The following is a 15,451-nucleotide window of genomic DNA, read 5'->3' as shown; positions in this document are numbered from 1 at the left end:
AAAAATTAAACTTCTAAATAAGATACACATACCTCACAAAGTTTTATTATAAACAAAAATTAAAAAAAAAAACATTATACATTATTTTTACTTGTTTTTAAACATAAACTCAACACCTACCCTCAAACGTTAAAGTTTACCGACAATTCAGATACACCCTGTATGTATGTTTCCATCCATACATCGCCGATATTGCATTCGTCCAAAAGCTCCTAGTGTTGTGTACGTGTACGAATGTGTGTTAGTATTTCTATCCATACATCAACGTTATTCGATGAGTATCCATCCCTAGTAACGCCTTGAGTGTATGTTTCCATCAATACATCAACGTTATTCGGTAGTTGAAACCATCCAGGGGCACCCTACGTATACGCATCCACCTATACACCATTGGTTTTAGGTGTTGCATATGCCTAGGGGCACCCTACATGTATGCTTCCATCCATACATTAAACGGTTTTAGGTGTTGCATCTGTTCAGGGGCACCCTACGTATATGCTTCCATCTATACACTTGACGGTTTAAGGTGTTGCATACGTCCTGGGGCACTCTACGTGTATGTTTCCATCTATACATTCAACGTTTTCGGTGTTGCATCTGTTCAGGGGCACCCTACGTTTATATTTCCATCCATACAACGGTGTCTTTCGGTTGCATTATTTCGATTAGCGTAAATAAAGGTTTTCTTCCCTCTCTCTTAGGTCAAATTAAAATGAAGGATCGTTCCAAGAAACGAATACGCTTTATACATCTTTATTTATATAATGCAAAACCATTTGCAATTAGGTCGGCATAAATGCCAGAAATATCTCGAATCAAATGATATATATATATATCTGTGGTAGAAAATTGCATTTGTTATGCGCACGCGTGATGTTCCCTTTTTCTACTTACGAAGATTAGTAATATTAATCATATTGTTATATATATATATGAGAAAAATGCAGCGACTGGTTTTTATCGTAATCAAAACTAATCGCTGTATTTTTCCGCTGATTATAGTTCTTTTTATAACGCGTTATTAAACATCGCGTGCACGATTTTGTCTCGTTTGGTAATTTGTAACAATAAACAGGTCATCTGATTAACAATTCTACTGACATTGCAAAAACCGTGAACTGTGAACTGTTTCTCATTATCAATAAACTAAATTGTGTTTTAATACTCAACCATATTGCAATTTCTATTGATCATGTTTATTGCAATGAAAGTAAATGTGAGAATGACTTTTCAATATTGAAATAAAATTCTTTTACGTCTCCTCTCTTTTTTTTTTTTTTCACTATATTTCATAAAACAAAATTTGTTTTTTTCATCGTGTTTGTACGTAAACCAACAAAAAAAAATGTGATAACCGTTAGCTTTGATCTTTCAAAGTGTAAAAGAGAAATATCGATATGGGGTTTAGAATAAAATTTTGCATAACCACAAAAAGAAAACGCATATATGGAAAATAATTTTTCATCTTTCTTGTTGCATTCCTTTTGTCTAGAAAAATCTTATTTAAATGATCCTATTGTCAAAGGAGCAAGAAAAGAATTACGAGAGACTTTCTTACTTTATCTATACATATATATATACACATTTACATGTATATAGGTATATATATATATAAAAGTTCAGCATTTCAATGTTTGTCCACGAATAACTTTGAAATTACTGAACCGATTTTAATGAAATTTGTTTTATTTCGGGTGATTTTGTTCAACTTAGAATACAGGATAGGTTTTATCGCGATTATTTTTATTTTTAATTGCTAATTTAAAGGATTTAGTTTATGTAGGTCTTTAGGTACTACAAATTTCCAATAGATGGCGCCGTATTACAATTCAATTATTTCATATGACTAAACTAACGTTACTTTTTATATTTTTTCGTGGTATTATTTTATATGTCGTTATAATTTATTACAAAATTGGGTGCCCCCGGCATTCATGAGACCCATTTTCGTAATGGGACTTATGAATATCATCCAACGTGTATTATAAACTCATGTTAGTGAAAGAACTTTTGATTAAACAGAAAATAATGATCACAATTGTACAAAGCAAACCTTTCAAAGATAACAACTATATTTGTCTCTCTCTCTTTCTCTCTCTCTCTTTCTCTCTTGAGAGAGACTCGTAACGAGTAAACCGGTAAATTCTAAAGTTGTATTAGGAGATATGCATGAAAGACTGCAAGTAAATAAACTAACGAACAACTTCATTCCCTCTCTCTCTATCTCTCTCGTTTTCGATTATTCAGTAACCAATACAATTCATCTTCCACGACGAATATTTCTAACCTAAAACTCAACTAACATTGGACTAGAAACCCATTGACTTTCGTTCCAATGATAGGAAACCATACAAATAAGCATAAGTGTACACACCTAACCTTTACCAATCTTCAAAGAAGGGTAACTTGACATTTAACGTGCCATGATTGGTCAAATGATCAGAGTCCTTTAATTTGTTAACAAAATTTCATTTAAAAAAAAAACCTAATCAATTGACTCAAATTTCATTCTATATGAAAATATATATTTTTAAACGATCATTTAACCACTCGTAATAAAAAAAAAATAATATTAAAATAAAAATTTATTATTAAAAAAGCAACGAAATTTGTGGGAGATAATGCGAGTATCATCTGAGCAACAAAAGAAAAAGAAAAAAAATACAAAGAAACCCATTTGGTTAGATCGATAACGTCATTTTATTTTTTTTTATTTTCCTAAGCGATACCACGTTGCAAAGTAAATTACACCATGAAATCCTCTCCCCTTACTTCACCCCAAACCCAACCCAACCGAACCCAACCCCTGTCCCACGTACTCTTTCATCTTTTCAAAGGAATCCTAACAAAAATCTGCACACTGATGAAAAGGAGTGGATTTGAATAAGGTCGAAGGGCTTACCCTACCCTACCCCCCCCTCTTCCCCCCCTAAACCCCTATCACATCCCCTCCCTTTCCTGAAATTCGCTCGGATAACTGGACAACATAATTTTTTTTTTTTACGTTTCTTTCTCTTTTACACCCAATTATGTGCGTGTTCGTTCCCGGGTAACAAAAAATAAACAAATAAAAAAAAGAACAAAAATTTTTAATACAGGGTTGCATCAGGGGTTGCGTCAGGGGTTGCGTGACCCTATAAGTTTGTCCGCTATATTGGAAAAAAAATAAAATGACGTATCTATCAAATTACTAAATATTTTCACTCAAGTGTTTTATAGAACAGGTGTTCTATCATCTGCCTGCAACCAAACCCACTTTGACGAAATTCTTTACTCTAAGCTTTGTGTTTACCTTGTTGCTAGAAGATTCTTGAAATTTTCACCCCCTTTTAATCCTCCACCCTCTCCTAATCTTCTTCTTCCATCTTCTCGTACAAAATAAGATAACATCATAATAATAAAAGAAAAACATGACTAAAGTGAAGTTGCTTAAATTTGTTCTTATTTTGTTTTTCATAAATAACTGACACTGAACTTCCAGTTCAGGCCGTGTCAGACACCGGTGACTGACGTTCAACTACTCAACTATTTGTTTTGACAAACGTGGCCTGACGAAGATTTCTGTAAGAATTCTCGTGGTGTTCAACGTGTTAAAACCGTTAAAATTTACCTAACCTAAAAACAAAACAGTACTTACGTGCTAAACAATGAAATTAAATGTATAATACCACGATCAAAATTTATCAATTTATATTATTTAATAAACAAAATGATATTTTTAAAGAAAAAAATAATTGAAATAACCTAAAAGTGTACGTTAGAAAAATTGTTGAATTCTCGATGCATTAGAAAAATGTATGCCATTGATGCATAATGTTTGTTTTTAATATACAAAATACATACATGTATATATTAGAAGAATTAATTAATAAAAAAAAAGGAAAAAATGAAAATTTTCTGATGCATCGAACGTCAGCCATTAGCCCGACAGTGCTTACGTTTCATCATAAAAATTCTATGGACACCGTAAGCAATATCGGTTACCGGATCTCACCACGGGGAGGTTGCTGCGTTGGAGATCCATTTACATGATTAATTTAATTTCTATAATTAAGGAAAAGAAGAAAAGAAATAATTTTGCACTACAATTAGAATGGAATACATCAAATAAACGAATAAATAGAAAAAGTGAGGTTATATCGTATGTAAATTGAATTAATTGAATTGTAATACAACACCATCTATTGAATACTTACAGAATTTATTTAAGAGACTAAGATAACCTATAATTAATAAATCCTTAAATGGAAAATTATGAAAAATGGCGTATTAAATCCCCAACATTGACATTAAAATCAAATCAATGTCCATTTCTGTCCATTTCTTGGAATTTAAATAAGGTTTAAAACAACATACAATTTTAATAAATATAATATATAATATATAAATAATAACATGCAAAATAATACTACAATTAGAATGGAATACATCAAATAATAATACAGTAAAAAAATATAAAAAGTAAGGTTAGTTATGTCATCTATAAATCTGAAAAAAAAACCTGAAAAAATTGAATTTCAATGCAACGCTATCTATCGGAAAATTACAAAACTTAAAGACTTAGATAGCCTCTAAATAATAAATCTTGAAATTAGCAAAATAAAAAATCAAAAATAATCAAAATAAAAACTAACCTGTGTACTAAATTGACAAAAATTCTAGAAAATAAACACAATTTCATTAAAATTGAAACAAAATATAATATAAATTTACATATATCAATATATAAATAATAAGAATGTGTATGTAAGCAAGTGTTTATGTTGGTTTAAATAATTTGAATAAAAATCTTTGATTTTTCGATAGATTATTAAAAAAAAAAAAAAAAAAAAATATAATAAAAATTCTGATTTATGGAAAGCAAATGAGAAAAAGGTTTTACCCATTGGTAGAAAATTACATGCATATTCCATTACATTATCTTGAATTCTCTAAATCGTAACTCTCTCTCTCTCTCTCTCTCTCTCTTTCACCAAATAAAAGTTTCGTTTGAAAAATGAGTAGAAAAAAGATCTATGGGATAATAAAACGTTCTATGTATATATATATATATATGTAGAAATCAATGAGAAACATTAAGCCCCCACTCGGTAGAAAATTACATGCATATTCCATTAGATTAACCTCGGTTCTCTAAATTTCGACTAGAATTAATTGTCGGTGTGTTCGAATAATAGAAAGACGCGTGTTTCTAATCAAAGTAAAACAATTTTAGAATGAAACTTGGATGCGTTTCGAATGAATCATTGATTCGAATTAACACAATTTCACTTATTTCATTTTATCGATGTTTTGTAAATAGATAGGATACGTATCGATTAGGTTAATTACGTGTGTGAATTAGAACAAAAATTTCTATTGAAATATTTTTTTTTAAATATTAATAGATCGAACAATTATTTGAATTATTTTTCAATCAATTTTTCATACCTACAAATATTTGTTTTTATTTTTATTAACACTATGAGGTTTGGTGGTGGCTCAACGTTACTGCCATAAATTAATATATAATTATAAAAATTATATATTAATAATTATATAATATTATGTAAAATTATATAATTAATTCAATTTATATTTAATTAACTATATATTATATTAATAATTACTATAATTAAAAATCTTATCTTCTAATATATAAATTACGTGTCACGTTGTTTGTCCGCAATGGACTCCTAAACTACTGAATCGATTTTCATAAAATTTTACACACTGTGTGCAGTTTCATCCAACTTGAAAGATAGAATAGTTTATATCTCAATTTTAAATCGCAATTGACTTAAAGACGTGTGTATCGGACTGATTGTGAGCCACAGCAACGCATTTATTTATTATAATTAATATATTTCACATTTATATATAAATAAATATTAGATAAATTAAATAATAAATATATATATTCACAGATATATTTATAGAATATTATTTTTCAATAATATTTTATCTAATAAATTTAAATAAAAATAATATAAAAATACTTGAGCAGAAATAGTTGAATGAAATATTGCATTACGAAATAAGAAACAAAAGTAGAAACAATAATTGAAGTTTAAGAAAAGACAAATAAAAATAAAATAAATTTAGAAAGGACCACAATTGCATGAAAAAAAATAAAAAAAAAAATAAAACTTAATATGTAAGAATAAAAAAGAACGAGGGGGGGGAAAAAACTTTAATTTTGATTCTTATGGGAGTTTTAAAAGGTGTGGTACTTGAGTATTTCTCAAAGTACCTACTCTGCAAAGTTTCTTGTCTCTCTTTTCTTATCTCAAAACTCTCGACATCTGACGCTGCAGGGGGTGAAGTGGGAGGGAGAAAGGGAGGGGGGAAGGGTAAAGGTTTTCAGGGTGTATAATAATAATAATAATAATAATAATAATAATAATAATAATCATTGAAAATTCGCGTAGAGAGAGGACGATAAATCCGGAATCCACCTTGGTAGGATTTTAAACTACATTTTCAACCTACGAATAAATTCTCTGGGATGATAGATAAAAAAAAACCATTAAAAAAAAAAAAAACATAAAAAGAGAAAAAGAGGAAAAGAGAGAGAAAGAGAAAGAGAGAGAGAGAAAGAGAGAGAGGGCAACTTGTAATTAAAGTTCAAAACATTTTCAAAGAAGTACTCGTGAATTATTGAAATAAACGTTTTCGTTCAAAGTACATAAGTAAATAAAAATAAAAAAATAAAAATATAAAAATATAAAAAATAAAAATGAAAAAGAAATTACTCGTAGGATTGAAAAAAATTGCTCGAAGATTTTTTTTGTTTTTTTTTTTTTTTTTATATGAAAAATAATAATTTGAAATAAATAAGGAAAACAAGTTTTTTTTTTTTATGTTTTTTGTTTGTTTGAGAAAAGAAAAATTTTGTAAAATAATTCTTTTATGTTAACTATAAAAATATATATATATATATATAAATATTTGAGATTATATATAAAGAAAAATAATTTAAATATATTATTATAATTAAAATTCATTTAATAGACTAAAACTATTTATAATCTATTAAAATAATTCATACGTATATTATTAATCATAATAATAATAATAAGAAGAAGAAGAAAAAAAGGCCAATTATTTATTTATTTAATAAATAAACTCGATAGAGTCAACGAAGTGTCGAGGAAAATCGTCAGCAAGCATTGACGAAAGAACCACCAGAAATCTCATGGGAAAATACATTGGGTGCACCAAATGGTGTACCATTTGACGAAGACACCAAAGAACTTCTTAAAAATTGCATGGACGTATCAATACCACCACAAACAACCATAACTGATATCATCGAACGAAGTTCAAACTTTCCTATCAAATTTCCAATAAATACAGTAAGGTGTTCGGACTTGAGAGAGAGGGGTGTGAAGGTTGACATATTGGAGGTTAGTATTTAAAAAAAAAAAAAAGAATTAAATAAACAATGTTTTCTTCTTCATTTAATTATCTCTCGTGTACTATAAATAAATTTATTAATTATTTTTATATTTATTTTAATTAATTTTAAATAATACAAAAAACTTGAACACAAAAATGTAATTAAATGTAGGTTAGGTTTAATGAAATTTGTAATTTTAAAATATGTCGTCCATTATTTTAATAATAAATAATAATAATTATTATTATAATTGTTGATTAATTAATTATATTACAACAAAATAATTTTAAATTAAATTCCAATCAAAATAAAAAATGAAAAAAAACCTTAAAACCCAAAATTGTAATTAAATGTAGGTTAGGTTTAATAAATTTGTAATTTTAAAATATGTCGTCAATTATTTTAATAATAAATAATAATTATAATTATTATAATTGTTGATTAATTAATTATATTACAACAAAATAATTTTAAATTAAATTCCAATCAAATTAAAAAATAAAAAAAACCTTAAAACCCAAAATTGTAATTAAATGTAGGTTAGGTTTAATAAATTTGTAATTTTAAAATATAATAAAATTGTTGATTAATTAATTATATTATAATAAAATAATTTTCAGTTAAATGCAAGTGAAAATAAGAAACGAAAAACCTTAAAACCCAAAATTGTAATTAAATGTAGGTTAGGTTTAATTAATTTGTAATTTTAAAATATGTTAAAATTGTTGATTAATTAATTATAATACAACAAAATAATTTTAAATTAAATTCAAATCAAAATAAAAAATAAAAAAAACCTTAAAACCCAAAATTGTAATTAAATGTAGGTTAGGTTTAATCAATTTGTAATTTTAAAATATAATAAAATTGTTGATTAATTAATTATATTATAATAAAATAATTTTCAGTTAAATTCAAGTGAAAATAAGAAACGAAAAACCTTAAAACCCAAAATTGTAATTAAATGTAGGTTAGGTTTAATCAATTTTTTAATTGTTCAACATGTCGTCCATTATTTTAATAATTAATAATAATAATTATTATTATAATTGTTGATTAAATAATTATATTATAATAAAATAATTTTCAGTTAAATGCAAACTCAGCATACCCATTGATACACGAAGCAATGTTACCACTAATAGCAAGATGGTTGAAACACAAAAGACAATATGGCAGTGCGATAGAAAGGGCATTATACAAAGAAATGGGTCTTATACAATTTATTCAACGATTACTTGAAAAAAGGGCTGTCACATTCTTTGATTCTCAAGATCATTATAAACTAATCGATGGAAAAACTGGTGTTAATGGTTGGGAAAGTGTTGGAACCGATTACGAAAAGGAACCTTTGGTTAGTAAACAAACATTTTATGTAATTATATATTTCATTTAATTATTTAAATATTTAAATATATTATATTGACCTGACACAACCCTAAAGTAACCCTATATATATAGGGTGATCCAAAAACTATATTAGTATCTAAATATTTGAGTTATTTGTTATAATATAACAAAATGTTATATAGAAAATTTATATGACACCAAAAGATACATAATTTTTAATTTGTTATATATATTAATTAATAAATAATATATTAATATATTATTTGTAACATATAAATTATAATATATAAAATTAATTAATATCATTATAATTAATTTTAATATAATGTAATAATTAATTTTATATATTAAAATTAATATATAGGGTGGTCCACAAACTATATTAGCAACCTAAATATTTATATTATAATTATTATATTATATAATTATATTGAAATGTTATATACAAAACTTATATGACACACCAAGTGATACATAAAAGGTTCTGTATATATATATTAAAATTTATAAGATGCTCACACTTAAAAAAAATGTCCCCTTCCCTTTAAGAAGGAAAACAATATGTAATATTAATTGTTACAGGTGTTGACGAAATGTTTGTCATACGACGAAATCAAATTGTCTTCAATGATGGTTGTTTCATCGCACACGGAATTCATAAACGATGGTTCCCGAAATAATAATGGCATTGTAACAAAAGATCCTGATTCCATCCAACCCAGAGGCGTTATTATGGGTGTCGTGGGAGCAAGGTTCGTGTTTGTCCTACAACCTAACTCCTACAATTAATCACGAAAGTACACTACTTGAAAAATTAGCCTCGAAGGTGGTATTGACCCTTGTTTTCTTTTCTTTTCTTTTCTTTTCTTTTCTTTTCTTTCTCTTTCTCTTTTTCCCTACGATTCCCCTTTTATTTCTTTCCCTTTATACCATTTTGTCTAGGGAAAAAAGAAAGTTACGATAACTTTGGTTGAACAACTCAACCGCAAATGTTTTTAAGAAAAACAAAATCAACGTTTCAGTTTTATTTCGAATTCTTTTTTTCTTTTCTTTTCTTTTTTATTTTTTTGTAATCAACAATTTTGGTGGTAAATGTGTTTTTTTATTTCAATAGATTCGAGAGACCAAGAGTTATGGAATATCAGGACATATTAATCACACCTTCGCAAAATACTATCGAAAATGGGTGAGTATCAAAATGAAATAATATATTTGATTATTTTATCTTTTTAATATAATTTGAAAAAATAAATGAAATGAAATAAATGAACATGACATTGTAATCAATAAAAATTGTAAATTACCATCATTACAATTGAATACAAAAAAAAATATAAAAAGTAAGGTTAGTTGTGTCGTACGTAAATCTAAAAAAAAAAACCTGAAAAAGTTGAATTGCAATACAACGTCGCCATCTATCGAAAAATTACAGTACCTAAAGACTGTGATTCAAAATGTTGATTCAATTTAATTCTAAACTATTAAGTAAATTATAATAACACACAAAATAGTAATACCACGAAAAAATATAAAAAGTAAAGTTAATTATGTCGTACGTAACTCTGAAAAAAAACCTGAAAAAATTAAATTGTAATACAGAGCCATCTATTGAATGCTAACAGAGCTTAAAGACTTAGATAAAACGTTGATTTATGTTCATTCTAAATTATTTAATAAATTATAACAACACATAAAATAATAATACTCCGATAAAATATAAAAAGTAAAGTTAGTTATGCCGTACGTAACTCTGAAAAAAAACCTGAAAAAATTGAATTGTAATACAGAGCCATCTATTAAATGCTAACAGAGCCAAGAGACTTTGAAAAATAGTTGATTTAATTTAACTCTAAATTATTTAGTAAATTATAACAACACATAGAATAATAATACCACGAAAAAATATAAAAATAAAGACAAGGTTATGTCTAACTATTACTCTAAAAAAAAACCTGAAAAAATTGAATTACAATATGGCGTCATCTATTGAAAACTAACAGTATCTAAAGACCTAAATAACCTATAAATAAAAAAAAACCTTGAATTAGCGATAAAAAATACAAAATAAACGCGAGAAAAAAACTAACCTATAAATTAAATTGAACAAAATTATACAAAATACAAAAAAAACTTCATTAAATAAAAAGCAAAATGTTAAAAAGCTTTGTATTATTGTTTTATGTAATATTTTATGATGCAATCTTCAAGATACAAGTATTACAATAATTTATACAGTTAAATGTATTTGTTTAAATTATATAAAAATAATAAAACATAAAAATAAAAGTATTATTTTGATTTGATACAGATATGGTCCAAACGTTGAAGGTACTACGCAAGAGAAACGTGGTCTACGAATAATATGGGCAAACTTTTACGGTGAAATTTATAATCCTCTTTACGAGGAAACAGTAAAACGTATCAAATCAAAAGACAATAAAAGATATTTATCATTATCAAGTCAGACAGTTTTTGATATAGAAAATTACATGAAAAGAACATTACTTTCCGTTGAAATAATATTACTCGAAGCTAATACAAGAGCTGAAAAACAAAACACCACTGCTTTTCTTCACGTTGTTGGATTTGGTCTTGGTAAGTATTGAAAAAAAAAAATACAAAATATGTGTGTACAGATCAAACCTTCTCAAAACCAAAAGAATCTTCGAAAAAATGAGTTAAATTCAAAGTATCAGAAGTAAAATAATTTATGGAGGGTAGAGGTTAAGAATTAGGCTTTGCTTGTGAGAAACGTGGACAATCTAGCGGCCAGTCAAAGAACTAACTTAAAGTTTTCACTTCAACAAATTATAAAAATGATCAAAGAATATAATTATAATGATTTCATTACATATTTCCAAAACTTTTTTAATGTTTTTTTTTTCTTATATGACATTAAATTGATTAATAAAATTATCGATTTTTGAAATGACCATAAACGCGTAATGATTTCAATCTAGCCATGTGTTACATGTAATACGAACTATGTGAAATAATTAATATCGACAAAATTAATATCCAACTATCCCCTCTCCCCTCCACCTGTCCATACTACTACTGTTACAACTACGATCAAGTAAAATCAAGGTTGAATGCACACGAAATTAATTGAGATGTATTAGGTAAAATACATTTATCGATCCCAAACAACGTCTGACTCTAAAACTTACTTTTAAATAACAATAATAATAATAATAATTAGGTTGAATATTACTTAAAAATAAATTCAACAAAAAGAAACGTATTTTTTATATACATACGTTTATAATAATTTGATATCACTGATAATTAAAATATGTTTATATAATATATATATTTACAAAATTATATTAATAATATTTTAATTAGATAATAATAATATTATAAATATATATAATATATATTTAAAAAAATATATTTGTGTAATATATTAATTATTATTATTATTATTATTAATTGGCATTAGGAACTCGGAACTGTTCATTGCCGCAAATACCAAAACCCATCATTGTTCCCATCCCTGAGGGCGATCCTTCCATTCGCAGTCTTCGTATCCTATTTCTTTTAAGTCTCTGTAATATATTAATATATATATATATTTAATTTTATTATTTACAGGTTCATGGAAAATAATACAGGATCAAGAAATATATTTTTTAAAAACGTTTGAAATAGCAATTAGAAAGATGAATAAAAAATTAAAATTCGTTACCGACGTTATGTTTGCATACTTTAGAACACAAAAGTGTGGTAATACAGGAAACGGCGATTATCTTGGAGGTTTGTTAATTTAATTATCTCACCTTATAATAATCTCATTTCAATGAACCTGTATAAATCGTTTTTACAGATATCAAGATACATTTTGCATTGAAAGAACCTCACAGTAAATTTTTGCGATCTGCCGATTCAACCAAATTATTGATCGTAACTTATGCTTGGGATGGAAACGCATTACCAGGTTGTTGCTTTCTTTATTTCATTTTTATTTTCATTAAAGTTAATCAAAAAGTTCGTACATTCATTGAAACTTCACTTAGAAATTTCATAATGAATTGATGTAGATACTTTTTGATTTACTCTAACATTTAAACAAAATATAAAAATCGAAACTACGAAAATGTTAAGAACACAATTAAAAAAAAAAAAAAGAAAAGAAAAAGAAAAGAACATAATTAATTTCGTAGTAACGATTATCTTATCTCTAATTGCAGTCGACTTACAGGAAACGAATTTTGGAGCACTGATTTAAAACCAAGCGGTGATCCAGCGGCAGCTTACAGCACACAAATTGCCGAATTACACAATCCTTCGATCAATCCTAGAACTTGCGGTGCTAGTTTGCACGTGGCATCAGCCGAACATGGAATTTTGCACATATCCGATTACGCTAGACTTCATCTTACTTAGGTAACAACTCAATTTTATTCTTTCATACGAACTTTCTTTTCACGTAGAACAAGAAAATGGATTTGAAAAGTTTTAACTCAGAGTTTTGTAACAAGACAAATACTTTTTACGTACCATTTCAGAATAAAAGAAAAAGGAAGAAAAACTTTTACGAATGACAATTTATTATTTATAACAATTTATGTTTTAAATTATTCTGATAAATGTTTAAACTTTTCTTTTGAAACAACATAAAGCATCGATTTATTTTCTTTTTCTTTTTTGTCAAATTTCCTTTTGAAAGTAATCAACAAAAAATATATGTGCAAATCACAAGAGTTAGAAGTGAAACCATACAAAATATTATTTTATTATTATTTTTATTTTTCTTGTAATTATTTCTTCAATACTTAATAAAAATGCGCGCCTGTATGAATGCAACCCTCCAGACACACTTGAAAATGTTGCTTGCAAGCGCCACCTGTTGGAACGGAATTTTTTTCCTGCCCGAAAGATAGGCAACCCGTAATACATGCGTGTATAAACAGTTTGTACTTAAGAAAAATTACGTCCCAACAGGTGGCGCTCGCAAGCAACATTTTCAAGTGTGTCTGGAGGGTTGCATACCTACAGGCGCACATTTTTAAGAATAATGATACAAATTTAAATTTATTAATCTCATTCATTTTCAAATGAAATGTTCACTGCAATAAAAAAAAAAACAAATAAAAAAAGGACGAAACTTTTGTTTGAAAATTTAAAAAAATGATTGAAATTTTAAAGGAAAGGGCTGGCCCGATGGGCAGCAGTGGTCAACGAAGACCATCTCGATCACCGCGAAGTCAAAGAAGTCGTAGTGCAGATGTCGATTGTTTAAAAAAATATACCGAAAGAAGAATAGAAGGTAGAAGGCATACCGACGTGACAGATACAACCAAATTGGATACCTCAAGATGGATACCATTGGCAAAGAATATATCACGTGGTCAAACGAGTTTTAAAAAAACTTCACAATCACAAGTTTCTACGAAGGATGAAGACAAACGACGCTATGATAATTCATCGTCAAGTCCTAAAAACAACGATTCGATAAAATGGCAACAAACTTCTTCCGCTAAGATAACTCACAATGAGGATGATCGTAAAAGTAACCCACAAAATGAAAGGGAAATTGCAGAGAAAAATAAATTTTATGGCAAACAGGTAGCAGCTCGTAGTCGTAGTACTGACGTACCAACATTTAAGAAAGAAAAATTTACCGAGGAACGAAGACACACCGATTGCGGTGATATCAGAATTGCTTCAAGGTTGTTTTATCATTATTTTATTTATATATATATATATATATATATATATGCAATATTCTTAACAGGTTTATATAAAATAATAAAAATTGATCTAATGGTAGAGTCATTATCTTCCGAATTATTGATTTATCGTCAAGTTTGTTCAGAGCCATCTATCGTTGAAATATCCGAACCAACTTGAGCGTAAACCCCTAACGATAGGCAACATTTGTATCGACGTATTTGACTTATCCTAAAATTGTTATAACTTTTGATATCTGCTTTATTTAAACAAATGTTTCAAACAAAAGTTATTAACATTTTATTTATAATTATAAATAATTATTTTCTAGATGGATACCGCAAATAAATAGCGTGAGATTTCGCGGTGATACGTCAACGTTTGCCAAATTTACAAATTCGTACGAAATTACGAAAAATGCGGCAACTAGGTGGATAACTTTTGCAAAAAATCCGTCACCATTTCCAACGCCACGAATGAATTCTGAGAAAAAAATGCAAATGGAAGATAATTCTCAAAAAACTATGGAACAAATAAGTCCGAGAAAAAGAGAGGAAGATAATAAAATCGAAGCAACAAAGTGGACGCCATTGAGAAAATTTGCATCACCCTTACCGTCCGAACAACGTAATCCCGAAAATGAAAAGGAACACGGTATAATAATTAAACAAAAAACAAATATATATAAATAAATAAAAATAATCGAATAAAATTTTGGTTTGTTTGTTTTTTTGTTTTTTTTTTTTTTAGATTCACCAGAGATTAATTTAAATCGTTCGAAAAACAACGATCCAAACGATGCAATAGACAAAGCTAACAAATTGAGCCAACGAATGAGAGAATTGTACGATTTCAAAACTGAAAATGAATGGCCGAAGAGATTGAAAAGTCGACAATTTGAAGAAACTTGGATAAGTAAAAGTAGCAGTGAGGATGAAAGAAATCCACCAAGGGTTCGTAGAAACAGTCAAGATATGGAATTTAACGATAGATCGTCAAAAATCAAGGTAATCAAAAGTTCATCAGTTTCATTTGACAATTTGT

At 27.3% G+C, this 15,451-nt stretch overlaps 1 protein-coding gene across 4 annotated transcripts in view; it reads left to right on the top strand.

Annotated features, from left to right (window-relative positions):
• Positions 1-15,451, top strand: part of LOC107071566 (ADP-ribosylarginine hydrolase CG3568) — a 58,225-nt gene that overhangs the window by 40,822 nt on the left and 1,952 nt on the right. The window contains exons 2-10 of one of the 4 annotated variants that reach the window (XM_015330668.2): positions 7,116-7,388; positions 8,472-8,735; positions 9,314-9,483; positions 9,846-9,917; positions 11,040-11,326; positions 12,329-12,490; positions 12,561-12,671; positions 12,936-13,120; positions 13,883-14,021. In XM_015330668.2, coding sequence (XP_015186154.1) covers positions 7,116-7,388; positions 8,472-8,735; positions 9,314-9,483; positions 9,846-9,917; positions 11,040-11,326; positions 12,329-12,490; positions 12,561-12,671; positions 12,936-13,120 — 1,524 coding nt within the window. In that variant the 3' untranslated portion in view covers positions 13,883-14,021. Of the gene's footprint in view, positions 1-7,115; positions 7,389-8,471; positions 8,736-9,313; positions 9,484-9,845; positions 9,918-11,039; positions 11,327-12,328; positions 12,491-12,560; positions 12,672-12,924; positions 13,121-13,882; positions 14,407-14,738; positions 15,062-15,157; positions 15,415-15,451 lie in introns of those variants that run through there. The other 3 variants (XM_089171753.1, XM_015330669.2, XM_015330667.2) reach the window with 3 other exon arrangements.

This window comes from Polistes dominula, unplaced genomic scaffold, assembly GCF_049000335.1.
Source record: "Polistes dominula isolate Pdom_NZ unplaced genomic scaffold, Pdom_raw_medaka contig_84, whole genome shotgun sequence".
Classification (NCBI taxonomy): Eukaryota; Metazoa; Arthropoda; class Insecta; order Hymenoptera; family Vespidae; genus Polistes; species Polistes dominula.
Note: the sequence above shows the minus strand (reverse complement) of the source record. Positions and strands in the feature narration are given on the sequence as shown.